The sequence below is a fragment of the Cucumis sativus genome, unplaced genomic scaffold (assembly GCF_000004075.3).
Source record: "Cucumis sativus cultivar 9930 unplaced genomic scaffold, Cucumber_9930_V3 scaffold38, whole genome shotgun sequence".
In the NCBI taxonomy this organism is placed as follows: Eukaryota; Viridiplantae; Streptophyta; class Magnoliopsida; order Cucurbitales; family Cucurbitaceae; genus Cucumis; species Cucumis sativus.
In genome coordinates this window covers 171,964-194,837 of record NW_022279547.1, presented here as the reverse complement: position 1 = coordinate 194,837, position 22,874 = coordinate 171,964, and the positions used below count along the sequence as shown (strand labels likewise).

At 37.6% G+C, this 22,874-nt stretch overlaps 1 protein-coding gene and 1 pseudogene across 1 annotated transcript; both read left to right on the top strand.

Annotated features, from left to right (window-relative positions):
* Positions 1–22,874, top strand: part of LOC116405843 — a 35,418-nt pseudogene that overhangs the window by 2,892 nt on the left and 9,652 nt on the right.
* Positions 7,112–9,358, top strand: LOC116405837. The gene is made up of 2 exons (XM_031889608.1): positions 7,112–7,987; positions 8,189–9,358. Exons 1-2 carry the CDS (start codon positions 7,171–7,173, stop codon positions 8,218–8,220), a joined length of 849 nt encoding a protein of 282 aa, XP_031745468.1. The 5' UTR covers positions 7,112–7,170; the 3' UTR covers positions 8,221–9,358.

Below are 22,874 nucleotides of genomic sequence, written 5' to 3'. Positions count from 1 at the left end.
ATATTTCATATCTCAACTGCCAATACCTGTTCTCCTGTTATTTTTTAATATACCTTCTGCCTTTTTTTCACAATACACATATTGTTTTTTTCCCCTACTTTAAATTATCGAGGTTGGTTACTGGCTTTGCAAAATTGTTTGTTTCTTAAAATCATAGTTCGATGGAATTTCCTTCCCTTTTAGCCTTCTTCTCAGAATGACATAGAAATGACAGCTCGACCAGGAAATCACACACAAAAGTGTTTCTAGTTCAAAATAATATGATCTAGTGAATAATTACAGAAGTCATTGGAAATTTTCTCCCAAGTAGAAGCATCAAGCTAAGCCTAATAAGCTATTTTGATTTTCTTATAGCTGTGATGGGAGGTGCATGAGGTCCTTTCATGCAACTGAAGAGGATGGTGATTGTTTCTCGCTCGGTCTCTCTAAAGAAGAAGTAGATGTATGATAATATTCATGTATGTTTTCTATGCTTGCAAACTCCCTTTGTTAATTTTCTTCAATATCTATGGGCTTGCTGGCAGGCAATTGAAACCTTTATTTGCAAGAATTGCGAGTACAAACAGCACCAGTGCTATGCTTGCGGGAATTTAGGTTCATCTGATCAGTCTTCTGGTGCTGAGGTATGGGATTAATAATGTTTACTGGATGTTTTTGATTTTTTTTACTTTCAATATACACTGTTTTTGCGGGGTATGTTTTTCTTAGAGAGAAACACGAATGAGAGAGAGGAAGGTGTCTTTGCGGGAATAAAATGGGTCATAAATCCAATTTGAACAAGATATCAAAGTGAAAATTACACTTTTGATCCTTGAGGTTTGTTTTGAATTGTTGTCTAAGTTTGAAAATTGAACAATCGAGTCTCCTACATTTGAAAAATGCTTGATTTTGCTCCCTTTATTAACAGGATCTACATGTGGTAATTACTATGAATAAAAATATTATTAATTAATATAAATAAGTTGAATAAAATACTAATTTTAATTTTATTGAATTCTCTCTCTCCTCTCCTCCTTCAACCCCTCTCCATCATTGTTGTGCCGCTCACCGTTGTTGCTATTAAAGGAAAAGCCCACCAGCTCCCTTTTTCTTCCTCTTCCAACAAAAAATGTAGTAAATATGAACACAAATACAAATATAGGATAATTCAATAGGATACAAATGATATGCCAATTTTTGAAAAACTAGGATATGGATACGTTGAAGATACATTATTTTAATTAAGAGAATATCAAATATATGCAGATTTAACATAAAGATGCTAAATGTAATGCACTAATAGACATGAAGTGTCAAGTTCAGTGTTTTTAAAGGCTCAAGGCGCACTAAGGCGCATTGGTCCTCTGGAGCCTAGGCACAAGGCGCAAAAAAAGGCGTGAGCTTTTTTTGATAAGACGCACTATATATAAAAAGAAAAGAAAATATATATATACACTCGTAGCAGAGCAACAATGTATAAAATATAAGTACCCAATATAAGTAGCCTAAACAACAAAACACAACAGAAAACTACCCAGTATTCAACAACAAGTCAACAATCAAAATAAAAGTTCATCCCTAAAGATCAAACTCATCATCACTAAATTGATCCTCGTCTTCATTCACTCCTTCGTTAGACTTATTGCCATCAGTATCTTCTTCTTCCAAATCGAAGTCATCTAAATTTACTTGTTTGCGTTGCGTGGTAGACGAGGATGAACATGAAACATTAGTCTTTGCTCTAGAGGTACTAGCTCTAGAATAGAATGATGGTTCTTTTTGCTCCGACAGCTCTAGAAACATCACCCCACGTTAAAGAATCATCGTCAAATACCAACTCATCATCCTCCTCAGAATCGTCATCCAATCTTCCAATCAACCATTCGTTACTATCATCAATATCTTTTAAGGAGATGGGATCGACAATATCTTGTAGGTTGTATCGATGTTTTAATGCTGTGTTGTATTTGATGAACACTAGATCATTCAAACGACTTTGAGCAAGCCTATTTCGTTTCTTGCTATGAAGCTGAAAAATTAGAAAGTTTCATTATCAGTGAATCAACAAATTTTGATTCTCATTCTCAATGTACTTAAGGAGAGAAAAGGTAACTTGTTCAAACACACTCCAATTACGCTCGCATCCAGAAGCGCTACAAGTAAGACCTAAAATTCTCACATCAAACTTTTGCAAGCTTGGAGTTGATTGTCCAAAATTATCCCACCATTCCACTATAGGCACAAACAAAAAATATATATTAATAGAAGAACTTGTTGCTAGTATCGTTGAGTAATCGTTTAGTTGAAATTTACCTGGAGATATTTTGTCCCTTTGTCTGATTGCTAAAGATTGTCCGAATAATGCTTCAGCTCTCTTATACTTGCTTAGTTCTGCAAGTATTTTGTCTTGTACTTCCAATGAAGCAACCATTTTTGTTATGCATGAGTAGAGTCCATTAACTATTTCATCATCCTTCTGGATATTAGGATTCAGATAATAGAATGACAGGTTTAAATAATACCCCGCTGCATGCAGGGGACGATGCAACTGAAGCTCCATCTTTTATCAATTATGGTGAAAATGTCCTTGTATTTTTCTTCATTATTATTAAAGGATTTAGCAATAGCTTCCTTAGCTCTATCCATGGCCTCATAAATATATCCTAGGTGGCTTCTTCTCGCCATCAACCAATCTAAGAACTCGGACTAGTGGGCCAGATACTTTAAGAGTGAAAACAATTGTAGTCCAAAAACTAGCCAACAAAATAGTCTGAACTACTCGTTTCGCTTGTTGCTCCTTACTCCATTTGCTATTCTTCCATTCATCTGAAGTAAACATTTCCTCAGATTATTCTTTTGACGATGTATACTCGATAATGTAATGCAGGCAGTAGCAAAACGAGTCTTATCTAGTCTAACTAAGTCCTTTTGGTTAGTAAAACATCGCATCATGTTTAACATTCCAGGATGAACATATATGAAATTGCTAATCTCCATGCCTCTTTTCAATGCTTTTCGAATATTCGAGATCTTGTATACATCCTCCAACATCAAATCTAAGCAATGAGCGGTACACGGAGACCATATTAACTGTGGTCGCTTTGCTTCTAACAATCTCCCTATTAACAAAGAAAATAAGTACACATTTAACGTAGAACTCAACTAAATCTAACAAATTAAAGTTATAACTTGTAAGTAGTCTACATTCTTACCTGCCATCACATTTACTGAGGCACTATCGGTAACTACTTGTCCAACATTTGCTTCTCCAATTCGGTCTACAAAATTATCAAATAACTCGAACATCTTCTTTCCATCTTTCACATAAGATGAAGCATCGATGGACTCAATAAACATGGTGCCTTTAGGACTGTTAACTAAAAAGTTAATTAATGTCCTATTTCTTCTATCGGTCCATCCATCAGCCATAACAGTGCATCCAACCTTGGCCCACTTTGCCATATGGTTACTCATCAACTCATTTGTTGCTTCTAATTCCTTTTTCAAACATGGAACTCTTAACTCATGATAAGATGGTGGTTTCAATCTAGGACCGAATTGTCCAATTGACTCAATCATAGGGGCAAAACTATCATATGTGCAGGCATTCAGAGGCACTCCTGCATCATAAAACCATCGAGCAATTCTTTGGATGGTGTGCTCTCTCATTTCCTTCTTGTATGCCCCATTCAATGAAGTTTGTTTTCCTTTGTCCTTTCTATTTTGAACCACAGTTTCTGGGTTAGGAGTAAAAAATGCATCCATTGGACCCTTTTGCCTTGGCTTCTTCAAGCTCGGGCCCCTTGGTGTTGTTATGTTGTTTACACTAACACTCCCTTCATCTTCATCCTCGATACCGTAATCTTCTACATCAATGTCCACAATCAGATTTTTTTGTTCTTTAATCTCTTTTTTTTTTGGACATGTACTCTTTAATTTCTTCCTTCACGTGATCCGAACATTTTGTACAGGCGGTGACATTTCTGTAACCATCAGCGAGGTGTTGTTTCATTCTATATACCCTCCTTTTGTTACTTTCGAACAAAATCCACAGACAAACGTATTTTTATCTTGGTCATTTTGCAATTGACCATATTTCCATGCCGGATTTTTCTTGAACTTTTATCAGCCATCTATGATCTAAGTTATAAAAAAAAAAAAAAAAACAGAAGCTATTTAAAACAGAAGCTGTTATAAAAAGATAAAAAACAGAAGCTATCTATGGATGGGATGAAGCTGTTATAAATGGAGGATTGGAGGGGAGTGTGTTGTGAGAGGGATGGGATGAAGGTTGAGTTTGATGGGTTATTGAAGGAAGTTGTGGTCGAGAAGTATAAGAAGAAGAAGATGTCCAAAACTTGCACACAATAAATAAGTCAAGAGACAAAACCAATAGTCACTCAATGGGTATACCACGCTATGAAAACACAAAACGACATATGTAGTTCGTAGCCGTCAAATCAGCAAATTGATAGCTAACTTAGACCAAAACATACTAGAACCAAATGAATCTGTGACACAACAAAGTGTCACAGTAGAGTATGAAATTTAATGCAAGATGTCAAATCAACAAAGGAGAGATACTCAGAATTCCACATCTAAAAAAATAGCCCACTATGCTTAGCATGAAATATAGACTTTTGGTCAAAACTTGATTGTAGTTATCTCAATCCTCTGCTATATTTCATCTCATTCCTCTCGAGTTTCATTGGAATTGTAGGTGGAAACTTAGTTCTCGAAAATGAAAGAGAGGATCCACCTTCCATTCTCTTAGCAACCAAATTAGAGGAAATGACAATAGAGCCAAAAGATGCAATAGATAGAAAACATTTCAAGTTCGTTCATCCATATTTGTTCTTTTCACCATTCTGAGCAATCAATATGTTAAATGAAAGTAAAAGGATAAAAACTAATAATCCTTTGAAAAGCATGTACGAAATGGAAGAAGTTGTTGAGTGAAAAAAAGGAATGTGAGATTTTGAATGTGAATCTGACGAAAGACAATGAATTGATTAAGAAGTTGTTGGAGGAATCAGGCAGGGTAATTGAAGATTTAGAGAGGAAAGTGGATGTGAAAATGAAGGAGAAAGGTGAGATTGAAAAGGAAAAAAATGGGCTGGAAATGGAGGTTGAGATTTGAGAAGTTAGAGAAGGAAGTTGCTCAATTAAAACAGAGTACATTCTGTTTCAAACAGGAAAAGGAAGAGAACGGGAAGAGAATTTCTGAGCTTCAAATGAGAATTGAATAAGCTGTGGTGAAAGAAAGTGGGATGCTGTGGAGTTTGATGTTCTTGTCAAAGAGTTACAGAAGAAGGAGAAAGCAATGCAGATGTTAACTGAACAAAGAGATTCACTTGATGTGAATTTAAATCTAATCCAAGAGGAGGCAAAAAGTTTACAACGTACGATTGAGATACTCACCCGCGATAAAGCTGAAATGGAGGAGGTGAAAACTGAAGCAGAATATTATTGTCTTCTCTTTTCCTCTGTTTTTGCACCAAAAAACAGAGTAATGGCAGCCGCAGCACCAAATAGATTTGTTGACGCTTTGTGTGAAGAAGAAGGTGGAAAAGGAAGCAAAAAGTTTTGAAGTAGAAGCAGAACGGAAGAACCGAAAAAGTAGATGAAGAGTCGTGTTGAAGAAAATTCATGCGCGGGAGGAGAAGGGTGAAGGGTTGTTTCTTCACTTTCACGTAATAGGTTTAAAAAATTTAGATAATAATAGTTTTTTATTAATTAAAGCCCAGCCCATAAGTTATAAAAATAGCCCACTCCTAATTCGACTTGCGCCTTTGAGGCGCGCGCCTAATCTGGGCTTTTTAGAATTCTCCGCACTTCCTCACAAATAAGCTCCAAGTGGGCGCCTTGAGCCTAGGCGCACCTAGGCGCGCGGCTTAGTGCGCTTTTTAAAACACTGGTCTAGTTGATGACAATACTACAAAATACTTTACCAGAAGTACTATCAAAGGTATTGAAATACAATTTCTCTTAAAAAATATTGAAATACAATTGCAATGGAATAGAATAGAAAAGGTTGGCGCACCAGAGTTAGAATGACAGAGGAGAAGAAGATTAGAGAGAGAAGTACGAGGATAAATGAAAAACTTCTTCATTGAATTGTTAAAGATATTTAAGTGGGTTATTTTGTGTGACTTAGGCGGGATGGATGAAGATTAGATGATTCTAGTTTGGTCTTTTTAAATATTTTTTGATGTAAACTATAGCTAGTTAGTTAGTAAAAATCCCTAACTAATTAGAAATACAGCTGTAACTAACTTCCTAAAACAGTCTTGTAACTAACCAAATAAAACAACCTTGTAACTAACTTGTAACTAACCTTGAGATATCAATATATAACAGTCTCCTAGCCCGAAATATGGCAGAGAATTCTTTTGAAAAATCAATCCAACTTGAATTACATCAAATTGGTATCAGAGCAGCCCGATTCTTGGACGGAATGGCTGGCCGAAGAGTTAACAACCCTGCCACGGGGGAAAACCGTGTGCAAGAAGCGGCGGAGGAAATCACCGTCCTCTCTCCAAAGACATCAACAGTTCGCTTGCTGGCTGTTGAAGAATCTTTGGGAGATCTCCACAACAAATTTGATAAGTTGATGGAAAGTGTCGAACTGTTAAACCGAAGAGGAGAATTCCCACAGCCACCACCACGGAATGAAATTAACTTCCAAAACGACCAACGTTTTGGTGAAGCAAGAGGCCGGCGAGCAAGGGGATACGTTAGAAACATGAACAATCCACGAGGACTTCAAAGAAGGAGACCCGGTTACGCTATACAGCAACAGCTTGACGAAGACCTTCAAGAAGATCAAGAAGATTGGCAAGAAACCCAAGAAGATGATTCTTCAAGCGGGGATGAACAAGGAAACATGTGGAACTTCAATGATGAAGCACGAGCAGGAAGAAATAACCGAAGAATTGAGGCCAGAAGAGGAGAATACCACGATTATAAGATGAAGATCGACCTTCCCATGTATTATGGCAAACGAAACATAGAAGCATTCTTGGACTGGATAAAGAGTACTGAAAACTTCTTCAACTACATGGATACGCCTGAACGCAAGAAAGTCCACCTAGTAGCCTTAAAATTAAGGGCTGGTGCATCAGCTTGGTGGATCAGTTAGAAATCAATAGACAAAGATGCGGGAAACAACCGGTTCGCTCATGGGAAAAGATGAAAAAATTGCTGAAGGCAAGATTCTTACCACCAAACTACGAACAAACTTTATACAATCAGTACCAAAACTGCCGCCAAGGTGTCCGGACAGTAGCTGAGTACATTGAAGAATTCCACCGCCTGAGTGCAAGAACAAACCTAAGCGAAAATGAACAGCACCAGGTTGCAAGATTTGTGGGAGGCCTTCGATTCGACATCAAGGAAAAGGTCAGACTACAACCATTCCGTTTCCTGTCTGAAGCAATATCATTTGCAGAAACGGTAGAGGAGATGATTGCAATTCGATCCAAGAATCTAAATAGAAGATCAGCATGGGAAACAAATTCGACAAAAAGCAAAACAAACGACCAACCTTCAACCTCAACAAAAGCAAAAGGGAAAGAGATTGATAATCAAGAAGTAGCCGTTGAAAGAAAGAAAGAACAGACGTTCAAGCCTAGTGGTCAGAACAACTACTCCCGCCCGTCATTAGGAAAATGCTTCCGATGTGGCCAAACTGGCCACCTGTCCAACAACTGTCCGCAAAGAAAAACCATTGCAATAGCCGAAGATGGAGGACAGACAAGTGAAGACAGTATAGAAGCAGAGGAAGAAACTGAACTGATTGAAGCAGATGATGGGGAAAGGGTCTCTTGTGTTATCCAACGGTTACTAATTACGCCCAAGGAAGAAAAGAACCTGCAACGCCACTGTCTTTTCAAGACAAGATGCACCATAAACGGAAGAGTATGTGATGTAATCATAGACAACGGCAGCAGTGAAAACTTCGTAGCAAAGAAATTAGTAACAGTCTTGAATCTAAAGGCTGAAGCACATCCAAACCCTTACAAGATAGGTTGGGTGAGAAAAGGAGGAGAAGCCACGGTCAGCGAAATCTGTACAGTCCCTCTCTCCATTGGAAACGCCTACAAAGACCAAATTGTTTGTGATGTCATTGAGATGGATGTATGCCATCTCCTACTAGGAAGACCTTGGCAGTATGATACTCAATCATTACACAAAGGAGAGAAAATACATATGAGTTTCAATGGATGGGAAGAAAGGTAGTCTTACTCCCTATAACGAAAAAGATTAACGAAGGGTTAAGAGGTGAGAAACAGTTATTCATCACTGTTAGTGGGAAAAACATGCTTAAAGAAAGGGAACAAGACATCCTAGGACTGGTTGTTATTGAAAAAACCAAAGAAAAACAGGTTGAAGACATAGAACCCAAATTACAGCAGCTCCTTCATGAGTTCCCTCATATAAAGGATATCTGGTACAAATGCTCCAACTTCTTAGACGCTGATGACTACCACATTGTTGAAGGATATCTATTTAAAGGAGAACAATTATGCATCCCGCACACCTCACTACGTGAAGCCTTAATAAAGGAAGCACATTCTGGAGGGCTAGCTGGACATTTCGGACAGAATAAGACATTGGAGATCACTTCCAAACGATACTACTGGCCGCAAATAAGAAAAGACTCCAATAATTTCGTAAAAAGATGCCCCATCTGTCAAAGAACCAAAGGCTCCAGCACGAATGCAGGATTATACTCGCCACTACCCATCCCGACCTCAATATGGGAAGATTTATCAATTGACTTCGTGATTGGATTACCAAAAACACAAAGACAATTTGACTCAATAATGGTCATGGTGGACAGATTCAGCAAAATGACACATTTCGTAGCATGCAAAAAGACAAATGATGCAATCTACATAGCCAACCTCTTCTTTAAAGAAGTAGTACGACTACATGGAGTACCTAAAAGCATAGTATTAGACAGAGATGTCAAGTTCCTGAGTCACTTTTGGCGAACACTGTGGAAGAAGTTTGACACAACACTGAAATTCAGCACCACAGCCCACCCACAGACAGATGGACAAACTGAAGTAACAAACAGGACCCTCGGTAATCTGCTACGCTGCCTTAGCGGGTCAAAACCAAAACAATGGGATCTAGCATTAGCTCAAGCTGAATTCGCCTTCAATAATATGAAGAACAGATCAACAGGAAAGTCCCCCTTCGAAGTAGTTTATACCAAACTACCACGATTAACCTTTGATCTCACTACACTCCCCACAACCGTGGATCTCAACAACGAAGCAGAATGCATGGCAGAAAATATCAAAAAACTACACAAGGAAGTCCATGATCATCTTATACAGACAACAGACTCCTACAAAAAGGCAGCAGATAAAAAAAGAAGACAAGCCCACTTCAATAAAGGAGACCTAGTAATGGTACACCTGAAAAGAGCAGATTTCCTACTGGCACCTACAACAAGCTGAAAGACAGACAAATTGGGCCATTCCCTATATTAGAGAAATACGGAGATAATGCCTTCAAGATCGATCTACCACAAGACATACACATACACCCAGTCTTCAATGTTGCTGACCTAAAGCCATACCATGCACCAGATCGTGTTTCAGGCTTGCTGACTGATGGACTCTGGGACGAGTCCATCCTTAGGGGGGTGGAATGATGTAAACTATAGCTAGTTAGTTAGTAAAAATCCCTAACTAATTAGAAATACAGCTGTAACTAACTTTCCTAAAACAGTCTTGTAACTAACTAAATAAAAAAACCTTGTAACTAACTTGTAACTAACCTTGAGATATCAATATATAACAGTCTCCTAGCCCGAAATATGGCAGAGAATTCTTTTTGAAAAATCAATCCAACTTGAATTACATCATTTTTCCTTTTAGTTTTGGTGGGGGCAATGGGCTTTTTAAATATGCTACCTAGTTTGGATTGGGAAAGATTAGATGCCTTCTTTTTAGAAGGTCCAACGTGTCCACTTCAGAAGTGCATTTGATATTTGTTTTTTATTAAAAGCAAATATGTCAAATCACTTATCCGATATGTATATGGGAAGTATTTAGGAGTATTGATATTTGATACGTATTTGATACGATTTTTTGCTTCACATGGAGTATTCATGCTTCATAAGCAAAAAAAAACCACCACCCACTCCCCACTCCTTTCTTCTTTGAGAAAAAAAGCCCTCGCCTTGCCTTCATCAGTGAGAGGGCATCGAACTTGTACACCATTATGTACCCTTTGAAACCACCAGCACCAGCACCAGCACCCTTTTTTGACAAGAAACAAGCTTTTTCATTAAAATAATGATATGAGACTATGCTCAAAGTACAATGGAAACAACAAGCATAAAGCTGTGGATCAGGAGGTGCACCCGGGCATCTCAACTAGGTTGACACCCCATTAGTACCATCAACACCTTGAAAAGAAACTTGCAAATAACTTAATAACTTAAAAATTACAATCATTGCCAAGATATTTTTTTTTTGAAACGAAAATAAGCCTCTTTATGAAGGATAATGAGACTAAAGCTCAAAGTACAAGAGTATTATACCAAAACCAAAAGAACTAAGGGAAAAAACAAGCTAAAACATAAACAAAGACTATAATCGGGCAAAATAATATGATGGAAACTTAAATACGAGTCCGAATCAGAAAATAAACGAGCTAATCAAAGCCACACAATACAGTACATCAGTAGAAAGCTAAGTAAAAAGCAATACTTAAACACTCTCTCAAAATTAGCCCACTCCACTCGTATAAAAAGTACTGCACATCCAAATCTTCAAGATGATAGGAGAAAATGAAAGCCAAGAAGATGCAAACAGCTGCCTCAAAGCTAACTTGCCAACACAATCCAAAGTCCAGAGGATCTGGAAGTAGTCTTCTTCCAATCCACATAAACTTGCCAGCACTGCCTTCAACTCATTACTCCAGTTATCAAAGAGAAGTCAGCTTTAGCAATGTCAGTTTTCTGAAAAAACCTTCAACCCACCTTGTAAGAAAGTCCCTGAAAATCTTTAAAGCTTCCAACTAAAATCTGGCCGACATCTTTTGAGCTCTATATGCTTTCTATGACTTCTTTAACGAAGCTGTCCATTCTAGAATCTTGAATTAGTAGTATGTCTGGACTAATTTCTTTTGAAAACTTCTAAGAATCAGCCACCATGTTTTTGTCCAAATCATCATGCAATTCAATAGCTAATCTTCAATTTTCAACCCTGAGGATATCCACCGAATGACCTGTTTTCCTTTGGATTAGGCTAAAGAGATTTCACAGGTATCCACTATGGAATGCAATTTTTAGGTATGTATTTTTCTTTTACAGTGGAGTAAAGGAAAGCTTTTCTTAATGGAAAGTAATTGAACCTCTTCAGATTGGAATAAAATACTTAAAGCCTTGTTCATATCAACTGGCATTTTATTGTAATTTCTATCTCCTCATTGTCCTCTTTCCTGTTCTTCACTGCTTACACTTGCCAATGACTCTTCATCAAAGTCTTTCGTACCTTTATGAGAAGTCTGAAAATTGCTATGTAATCCTCGCACAGAAGGAGGATTGAAAGACTCTTGGGAATTACATCCGAAATGGGAACCAGGTTTATTCAAAAAAGGTAAAGAAGCTGACCTGTTTTGATTTAGGCCAGGGACTTGGATCTTGACACAACAGCCTCAAGCAAGTCAGGGTTTGTGATTTTTGTCCAAGAATTGCTAAAAGAAGTCCTTTTCTTGGTCAAGTGTTTTCGGAAAGGCTTAACCAAATAAGAACTTCCTTGAGACATTTTAGGAATCTTGCACTTCTTGTTTCTCTTCATTCGTTGATGCAAGCAAATGTTAGCCGGAAATTTCTGAGGTATTTCGAACTCACTCGTATTGTGAGATGGAGACTGAAGAAGATCATTATTCGAGTTATCCTTGGACAATTGGAATGCTATATTCACTGTACTGTTTGATTGGTTGGAAAAAGGCAAGGAAGAGTTGGATTCCAAGGCAGAGGAAGATATGAGAACACGGCTGGAAGGTGGAAGGGTTCTTGAGTGATTAGTTAATGCTGCTGAGCTGTCTTTTGGGAGGAATAACGGAGGAACTACAACAGGCTCTCTTTTAAATTTCTTTTTCGTGCCCTTACGGATGGAAGCAGAACAATTACTTTGCAGAGAATCATTTCCATTCACATTCTCTTTCCTTGTTAAAGCTTTTTTCGTGTTCATACTAGGCTGGAAAGTAGCCCCATTTGAGCTTTCCACCATTTGAGGTTAGACCAAAGCCCAATGAATTAAATGCATAGATATCTTCTGCTGAATTCTCTCTCTTCCTTGGATACAGCCTATTAATTTCTAACGGACATATTTCATTTCCAATCAGATTGTCGGCCTCCGGCGCCGGTGAGGAAACATGAATTTGATTCAAAGCTTCTAATGGATTTCTTGAAAAGGAGGGAGCTGTTTTAGTGGATTTAAACACATCAAGTTCTTGAGGGAAGAACAAAACATTAACATCTTCATCTTCCAAAGCTTGCCTAACCCTTAGTTAATCAATAGGGTTTTTGAAAATCCTTAAGAATAAGACTTCCCTTGAAAATACATGGGGGATCCATAGGCTCAATATCATCAAAATTCAAGAAAAAATTACTTCTATTAAAGTCTGTAATTTCAGTGGTAGTAGGTATAATACCACATAAATTCGGTTTAACTTGAATTCTTGCTTCGTTGCAATTGGTTAGATTAAGCGTTTCTGTGGCAATGCTTTCTAAACCCTCAAAATTCTCTCTGGTGGCTTCGAAGGTTTTTCTACACTAGTAGTCCAGAGGAAGGTTTCCAATTCTTAACCATCTGCTGCAGCCTTTCATTACCAACGGCTGGCTGTTTTTTAATCTATCCCATTTTTCGAACTTTAGGTGAAATGGCCCCATCTCCTGCCATCTCTCAGGTTCATTGATGAAATCTTCAACCAGGCCTTGATCCAAACTAATAAGAGCATTTTCATCCAATAGTGGGTTGATGATAATTCTTGTTTGGAAAAAGATTTCCAGCAGTTTTCGAATTTCTCTCCAATAATCAACGCAAAGAGTATTGTAACTATCCACAACTATTCTGATGTAGCCTAAGTAATCTCAAGGAGAAATCCTCCAAGAACAAATTGAGAATCTTTTATTAGAATGAATAATGTGCTTCATACAAGAGGAGAAGACTTCTATTACAAATGGGGCTAAAAAGGGAATTAATCTAGAATATTACCTAATTACCCAATTAACTCTTAGTCTTCTTACATCATTTTCAAACTTTGTTTGAATAACTTCCGAGTTATTTGTCACCCCCTGACTCTGTTTTGCTCTCTTCAAAATAGAGGAAACTTGAGAGCTTTCTCCTTCATCTTTGGTCACAGCCTGATAATCAACTTTAATGGCACTCTCTTTTTTTTTTTTCATCATGGGTTAAGTTACCATCCGATTTAACTTTATCTGTGAAGCTTGTACTCTTAGCCTGGGCTGGATTAAAAGATGTGGCAATTTTATGTGAATACCAACTTATATACTCTGGTTTTGAAAAGGAAATTCTCCAGCATTTTGTGAAATGCCACCCACCCCTGTTTGTCTTCTCCCTAACACACTCGAATGAAGGAGTGTCCACCTGAAAATGGCCATAGGTCACACAACATAACACCCAACCCTTTTTTGCCTTGAACTTTGACAACTTCAACCTTCCTTGGTTTAACTCCCCCATTTCTGGAAGAAACAATCTGCTGGGCCTCTTAATAACACTGATAATGCTTTCAGGCACCAGCTCACATCTTTGACAAGGAAGCTATCGTCTTCTGACCAAATGCGATAATACGATTGAAGAACTTCGTAACTTACCACTTCCATTGCAGTCTCACTTCTAAGCTTCCCTGTGCAATTAAAACGAAACTCAACCACCAGACCTTTAGTGATTGGTCTGTGGGTAGACTTCACCAGGAGGCTAACGTTGTTAGACTGAAAAGTAGTCGTTGTGAGGCTACTGGATAAAGAGAGAACCGAAAAGGGAGCAGGAGGGAGGGGGGAGGAGGGATAACAAAGAGAACTTACCTTTTAGCAACTTCCAGATTTTCTGTTTCATTTGAACATTTGTTGTTTCTTCTCACTACATCAATAGAAAAGTTCTTGATCTTTGTTCCATCGCCAAGAATATTCAAAAATAGCAAAACAAGACTATGAAGTGTAGTAGAGGAAGAGAGCCATCTTATCCACGGTTGCATCAACAATTACATGGAGATGAGAGCACTCCAGTTTAAACTAATATCTTGACTTGAATAATCAGCAGAAGCCTTGGCCCCCATTATTCTACACTCTACATCAATTCCCCTGAATATGTTTTTGCTACCAACTCAAAAGTGATAGAGTCTAAAGAATCACTTCAGATGGTGGTTTGCCAACCCATGAGGCTTTTCTTTGAGTTCGAAGAAATGGCACGAGCTCGATCCTCATGAAATTGATGTCAACTGAGTTGATTTAATTGGAAATGATGTTAGGGTTGAAAGAGAGCTTGATTGCATCAATGAATCAGGAGGGAGAAGGGGAAAGTGGTGATGTAAGAAGAATGTGGTTAGCTGGGTCATAGTCTTAGGTTAATTCCATTTTTTACCACCACTTGTATTAAAACTCTATAAGTGGAAGTCTTCCCCTCATGTATGGACAAATACTGAATTATCTTTTGTTCGAAGAATTCTCGTAGATTTTCTAGAAAGATCTCCTTGCTTTTGTTCAATTCATTCATTGTGTGGTGGGGAAGGGGAGAGATACTTCCTTTTGGGAAGACCATTGGATGGGGGAGAGATACTTACTTTTGGGAAGACCATTGGATGGGGGGAGACCTCTCTGTTTCTTATTCCCTCTTTCGTATCATTTTCTTGATCACAAACACTGTTTTGTTGCTGATATTCTCGTGTGGTCTAGGAGCTCGTATTCCCTCTCTTTTGGGTTCTGTTGTGCTTTTTCCTATAGGGAAACAATAGAGGTACTTGAGGGCCACTCGTTTAGACGTGGGTGAAGTGGTTCTCCCCTAGGTCTATCTGTTTTCTTGTGCTGTGGAGGATTGAGATTCCTAGGAAAGTTAAGTTCTTTAGTTGGCAAGTTTTACACGACCGTAAAAAGAAAAAAAAACAGGATGGATAGGCTTAAGAGGAAGATGCTCTCGCTTGTAGGTCCTTTCTTGTTGCATTCTTTGTAGAAAAGGGAGGGAGATCTGGACCACATTCTGGGCATTGTGAGTTTTCCAGCTTGGTTTGGAACTCTTTGTTTTAGACATTTGGCGTTAGGGGGACTTGACATAGAGATGTGTGTGCGTTGCTTGAGGAGTTCCTTCTCAACCCTGACCAGTGAGAAGGGCACTTCCTTTGGGTCATGGGGGTGTGTTCTATTTTATGGGTGGTGTGGGGTGAGCAGAACAATGGGGTTTTTAGGGGTGGGGAGAGGGTCCCCAGTGAGATTTGGTCCCTTGTACGTTATCATGTTTCTTTGTGGGCCTTGAATTCGAAGGAATTTTGTAATTATTCTATAGGTGTTATTTTGCATAGTTGGGTCCCTTTTTCTAGAGGGTTCCCTTCCTTTTAGTGGGCTGGCTTTTGGTTAGCCTCCTATTCTCTCTTTTTTTTTCCTCATTGAAATTGGTTTTATCATCATATAAACAAAAAATACTCACCCTCAAAGTCAAGTTTATTTATTTATTTTGAAACGGAGACAAATCTTTTTTATTAATATGCACTCAAAGTACAAGAGAGTTATACAAAGAGAGTAATACAAAGTCAAGTTTATTTGTACTCTGCTTATATTTGGAAAGTTGTTAAAGATTCAATGAAACTCCTCTAAAAATAACTCATTGTAGGTATAAAATCGATTGACCATACACTTCACTACTAAAATGGCTATCCTTCACGTATTATATGAATATTTACTATATGAATCCTGCGCAATATAGACATTGGCTCCCTTTTTTTTTTGTTTTATTAATTTGTTTTTGTTTATTATAATCATAATGAACTTAGGTGAGCCCTAATATCTTTCCATCTTTACATTTACACTAGAGTTTTTTCACAATCTTTTGGTTCATAATTTTGTCGACCCTTTGATTGGGTTTGAGTTGTTTGACTTTTTTTGCTAGTTTCTTGTTTGTAGGTTTGGAATCTTTGTAGTTTTAATGTAATTTATTTATTAGCATTGTGTTAGATACCTACATTTGTATACATGGGTTTATATTGTATAAGGGTAATTAGATTAGTATAGGGTTAGGGGTATAAGGGTAATTAGATACTTAGGAAGTTACTAGTAGTTATTGTGTAAGTGTGGTTACTAGTAGCTATTATGTGTGGTTACTAGGGTGGTTACATCTTGTTATAAATGGAGGGAGGGTAAGTGAGAGAGAGAGGTTATTATGTGGAGTGATTTAGGGCTTGGGTGAGAGTACTCAAGAGGGAGGTTCCAAGTGCCTTATACTTGGGTTTATCTTGTATTTTCTTATAGTTCATTATAATAAATTAATATCTTGTTCTTGTTAGCAACTTTCTAACACATTGTTAATTTTGCCAATAGCTCATATCTCCCTTTGTAATTAGATCTTTTAATGAGTATTAATAATTGCTAGGCTCTTCTTTATTAGTTTTGTGGGTGGGGGTTTCCTCAACCCTTTCCTCTTAGATGGTCCTTCTTGGCTTTTTTTGTTGAATATACATATGCTTTTCTTATTAGAAAAAGAGATTTACTTATGATGTTAGACATCAGTCTCTGATTATTACCTAATATGAGTTACTATTGCTCTTTAGGTCTTCCAATGCGTAAATGCAACTTGTGGTTATTTTTATCATCCTAAATGTATTTCAAGATTGCTTCATCCGGAGAATAAAGTTGCCGCTGGAGACCTTGAGAAGAAGATTGCATCTGGAGAATCTTTCTCATGCCCTGTGCATAAGTGCTCTGTTTGTGCGCTCGGCGAAAATAAGAAAATATGGGAACTACAGTTTGCTGTTTGTCGACGGTGTCCAAAATCATACCACAGGAAATGCTTACCAGGTATCCTTTGAATTTCTATATAGTGAATCAGAGTGTAATTTTTTAAGTTCTGGTGCTTAATTGGTTAAAGAATGCATTGTTTTTGTTAGGAAAATCACTTTTGAAGGTTCTGAGGATGGTGAAACCCCGACCAGGGCATGGGAAAAGCTATTACCTAATCGCATTTTGATATATTGCTTGTAAGATTGCTGTGTCAGCTGTTACTACTATTTCCTTTAATCAGTATTGGCCTATTAATGTTTTTTTTTCATTTAATTTGACCAGGGACCACGAGATTGATGAAGAAATTGAGACTCCTGCTAGAGACCATATAAAATTTCCTGGTCTTGAAGAGAGTAGGCTTCCCATTCAGAAAAGGAAACTTCCTATCAGTGATACAAGACGAGGGAAGACGATAGTTTTTCGTGGGAGTAGGGAGAATGTTGTATCAAAGAAGGGATCTATGCCAGATGACCTTCAGGGAAAATCTGCTGCAAAAGTATCCAAATCATTTGAGAGGTCCTCATCTGATGGGAAGCTTCTTGGTAAAGTGACTGCGAAATCATTGTGGAGTTCTGAGTCTGAAAATGTGAAATTGGTAACATTTCAAGAAACTGTTTGAATAAAAAAGGAGAATCTGTCCTCATGGACATTGATAAGACGATCAAAGTGAAAAAATCCTCCTTAGTTGGCAAGTCTGCCATACCAACCAAGAGATTTGATCCAAGTAAGATTTACAAGGAGGATAGAAGTGGGATGCTCCTATTAGATGCCAATTCGGAGAGGAGGTAACTGCCATTTGTACTTCACATTTGGTTTTGATGCCCTCACCCTTAAAAAATGAATTAAGGAATGACAACAGTTATAAACTTCCCTAAAGTGCACGCTTGCATGTTTGGTAAAGTGGATTTGTTTCTAAAATATTCTTTCTTTTAACCTAGGTTAATGGACATGATGAAAAATGTTGCATCGTCAATTACTTTGGAAGACGTAATTAAGAAGCACAAAGTCCCATCTACTCATGCATATTCTTTAAAACATGTAGTGGACAAGACAATTAAGATGGGGAAGTTGGAAGGGTCAGTTGTGGTAAGAAAATTATTAACTTTTGTATCCTTAAAGTGATCTCGTGGTTTCTTATCCCTTAATGGTCTACTGTTTTGGTTGTTAGGCTGTTCGAGCTGCTCTGCGCAAGCTTGAGGAAGGATGTTGCATTGAGGATGCAGAAGCTGTTTGTGAGCCTGAAGTTCTTAACCACATATTTAAGTGGAAGGTGCTTACAATTTCTTATTGCACTGTTCTAAAGAAATTTCTTAGGCTTTATTTGCTCAGCTGCTTTGACGAAATTTTTGACAAAGCATGGTCTTATACTGACTAATATTTTGTGTTTTCGAAGTTTTGAACTATTTTGTGCTTTCATCTTAGACATTCGGCCCCTGCTCTCTATTTTCCTATTTACATCTTTTTCCTTATGCTGAATCATTTGGTGGCAGATGCCTTTTCTCGTTTTAGTAGCTCTAGGATATTGTTGGGATTCTGTCATTTGTTGTTTGATAGAGAAGCAACTGACATAGTGGCTCTTGTATCCTCGAACGAGACATTTGATATTAATACGAAGGAGAAGGATTGTTTCTCTTTTGGAGCTTGAATCCTTCTAAAAGTATTTCTTATAGTTCCCTCTTTTGGAGCTTTTGTGAAAATTTTAAGAATGTAGTTCCCTCTTTTAGAGATTTTGTAAAATTTTTCTAGAAGACTTAGTACTTCTGTTTGTGGTAAGTCAATCATGGAAGACTTCTACAGATATTTCTTTTAAAAAGGAGACAGCCTCTTTATTAATATTAATATAATAATAATGAGACAAAAGCTCATAATACAAAAGAATTATACAATGAGCATGTAAGCATGGATCGGGGTGCACCTGGACATCTCAACTAGGTTGACACCCCCTTAACACCCTCATCATATCCAACCAAGCTAAAACCCGTAACAAAGGAGTAATGGCTAAAGGCAAAACAAACACAAAAGAAGTACAGGGAAATACAAATACAAATACAAGACTAAACATCCTTCTAAATAAAAGGCGACCAAAAACTTGCACCAAGACAAACTCGAGATCATAGGAGGAAGAACACTATGAGGAGGCTGAAAAGAGGAAGACTTTTACAGATTAGATTGGTTTTTAGAAAGATGATCCTTTTTGTAGGGCTGCTTTTTCACATTCTGTATTGGTGGGCAGAAAAAAGACTTCAATCATATCTTTTTGAATCATGACTTTGTTTGGTTAGTTTGGAGTTGTTTCTATGAGGTGTTTGACTTTCCTTTTGCTAGACACATGCTGTGTTTTAGAAAGCCTCCTAGGCGCATGCATAGTGCCTCGCCTTGCACACAAGTGCATCAATGTGGTGCTTTCAGTGAAGCCCTACGGCCCAAGTCCTAGGCATTGGGGTTTTTTTTTCATTATTTTAAAAAAGTAATTATTAGGGTTTTTTCCTTCCATATTAATTATAAATAATAAAATTTGCTTGGCCTAAATGGAATATTTTTTTTTCCTATGGTTACTTTTATTTTTTTCTTTTATATTCCAATTCAACTATCCTCTTTTTTATCTTGTATTTTTATATTATCTTGTATTATATATAGAGAGACTGCACCTTAAAAAAAAACCCACATTTTTTTTCCGCCTTGCACTTAAGCCCTAAAAGACTATTGTGCTTTATTATGCCTTGAGCATTGAAAAACATTAGACACAGAGATCACGGAGATGATTGAGGAGTTTCTTCTTCATCTGTCCTCTAGGTTGTAATTTATTTGACTGGAGTTTCTTTCTTTAATTGGATTCACTTGTGTGAGCTTTGATTTTTTTGGTCTTTCCTTATATAATTATTTTTTTTCTCAATGTAAGTCTTGTTCTTTTTTCTTGGTCTTCAATGAATTTTTGTGTATTTGAATTAAATGTGTTAGCATCGTTGAATTCTTTGTTTTCTTTGAACAATCACTTTTAACTGACTTTGTGAATTCCTTTACTGTAGAGCAAACTCAGAGTATATCTTGCACCATTTCTGTATGGCATGCGCTACTCCTCCTTTGGTCGTCATTTTACAAAAGTTGAGAAACTTGTGGAGGTATACTTGTTTTTGCAGCAATGTTTTTCTTCGATTTAAGAGTACTTTGGTTGTCTTATCTTTTTAATTATGGAAGCATGGTCATGATATGTTATACTGGGTACTTCAAGGAACTTGTTTGGTGACAACAAGATTGTATTGGGGGCAAAGTATCAAAAATCCATTGTCGAAGCATGATGTGTACTACTGCACATCGGGACTCCCAACGATAAGCCAGAATTCAAGTAGTACAACCTTAATTGAACTTGGAGATTTAAGACATATGAGAAATCCAAACTTCTCTCTTTTATGTACGTTCATTAAATAAACATAAAACTGCTCTAAGTTCTCTCTCTCCTCCTCTCCTCTCCCCTCCCTCCACCCCACTCCTTCCGATCTCCCCTCTCCGACAGCCAGGTTTTTTAAGCAGTCCTCTCTGTTAAGTCTCAGAGATCACCATGGAGGTGGTTAGCTGGAAAATTGACCAGTCACACTATTGCATTTGACATGAAGGAGATTGTTGCTTCATTGAAGATGTAGAAGCCGGCAGAAGCATCTCTCTATCCGTTTGCCAACTTAGATGGATCTGGTCAGCATTAACTGATCTTATCATTTTCCGGTAGGTTGACACTTCAGGAAATTTGGGGATGTCGACAAAGGCAGATTGAGAATTTCAAAGTTTCAAGCTAAGTTGGAATGGATACTGAGCTGTGATCATTGGCCATATTCAGGGGGCTCTTCAATATCAGAGTGTGCTTAGGTAGTGAGAAGCAAGACTGGAAGTTGTTTTGCTCAATGCTAGATAAGTTTGTCGAAAAACTGGATTATGCTAGATGGTTTTCTAATAATTCCCTCAAGATTCCTCCTTCGAATTTGAATAGGAAACTAAGTTATGTTGAATTGGCAAAATCAAGTCTTTCCAGTTCCCCTGTTCCAAGACCTATATTTAAGGTAATTGACCAGACTCCTAGTAAAAAAAGCAAGGCTCAAAAGTTAGTCCATCTTCCCCCTTCAAAACAGAAGGATTTGCTGATTAAGAATCTTGAAGTTGTGAAAGTCAATTTTGAAAATTTATGGACTATAACAAAGTTATTTGCCTCAGATGACTGGAAACTGATCCGTAAGGTTGGAAGCTTTTTTCCAATAAAATATTGTTACAAATCCTTTATACGATGAGAATGCCCTCATTAGCATTGACCGAGGATCAATTTTAGATCTCATCCATGAGGAAGGAAAATGGCAAGCCTGGGGGAATTTTCTCAAATTTGAAAGCTGGTTTAAATTTAAACACAGCCGGCCACTCGTCCAAAAAGGGAATGGCGGTTGGCTAAAAATTAAAAAACTTCCCTGGGATTATTGGTGTAGGAGTACCTTTGAGGTCATTGGGGATCATTTTGGAGGTCTCTTAGATATAGCCTCCGAAAGTCTAAATTTAATTAATGTTAGTGAAGTTCGGATTCAAGTTAAGAAGAATTCTTGTGGTTTTGTGCCATCCACGATTGAAGTCACTGATCTAAGGAGGGGAAATATATATCTTCATTTTGGAGATTATGAATTCCTAAACCATAATATTCCCCTCAGAGCTGAAGAGTCCTCTTTTAATCTTTAAATGAAAGGAATAAAGGAAAAGGGGCCCACTTCAGTAAATCTTTGAGTTATAACGATTTTAGCCCAAGAATTTCGGAGGACCTTAGCAAATTTATTGCAAAAAAGCGTTACAAAATGTTTCTGTTTTTAATATTCCAGTAGCCAAAGAGTCCTCTTTTGAGTCTTTAAATGAAAGGAATAAAAGAATAGGGGCCCACTTCAATAAATCTTTGAGTTATAACGAATTTAGCCCAAGCATTTTGGAGGAAAACCCATCAGACTTATTGCAAAAAAACGTTACAAAACGTCTGATTCTTTTCTTTTTGTTCGAACAGGGGCCAACTTTCTTCAAAAGTGGGTATTTTCAATCGTTCCAAGTGTGCCAAAGACAGCAATTCCTCACATATTCCAAAAATTCTTAAGCACTATATCGCGCAAACCTCCTTCAACAATGTGTGGGCTGCCTTGCTAAAATCTGAATTAAATGGGGTTTGTGACCTTAAAATCCCCCCTTTGGACTGTTTTCGGAATAACACCATCAAGCATTCAGTTTCTGCCAATAACCCAGATCTTTTGGAAGTTTACAGCTTTAAAATCCAGGTCCCTGAGAGTTTTTACAGGTCAGTAAATAGCACTTCTCCTTCAAAGTGTCTCAACATTTCAAATTCCTCCACCTCCACTGCAAAAACATCTTGTCAGCAAGGCTCCCCATGCAAAGCTGAATTAACTCCTAAAGACCAGCCGAAAATTTTCTCACCTATCAGTGTTAGTAGTGAAGAATAAGTTGCTCTTAGTGAAGTTGACCCTAAATTAGATTAAAAAATTGAAGGGACGGACTTAAATGTTTTGTTTAATGAGGAGGGTTTTGTCACAAATAATTTTCGTCCAGATTTGCCTAAAGAGTTGATGTCAATAGTCAGTGATTGTGGAATTATTGTGGTCTAATTTAGAAGTGCAGCCATCCCTATCCTTCTCTCCGCCATAATGAAGATTGTCTCATGGGTCACTAGGGGCATAAATGATTCCTCTTAATGTGCAGCACTAAAAAATTCATCATAATCTGCAATCCAGATGTGTTCATGATTCAAGAGTCTAAGAAAGATAGTTTGAATTCTGTTTTCATAAAATCACTGTGGAGGTCCAAGGTTATTGGCTAGAATTTGTGGCATCTGTTG

What these genes read in the sequence shown, in the direction of transcription:
- LOC116405837 (XM_031889608.1), top strand. Translation starts at nt 7,171, where the DNA reads ATGAAAAAATTGCTGAAGGCAAGATTCTTACCACCAAACTACGAACAA. An exon ending in GAATCTAAAGGCTGAAGCAC is followed by an intron (nt 7,988 to 8,188) that starts ATCCAAACCCTT and finishes GAGAGAAAATAC; the next exon opens with ATATGAGTTTCAATGGATGG.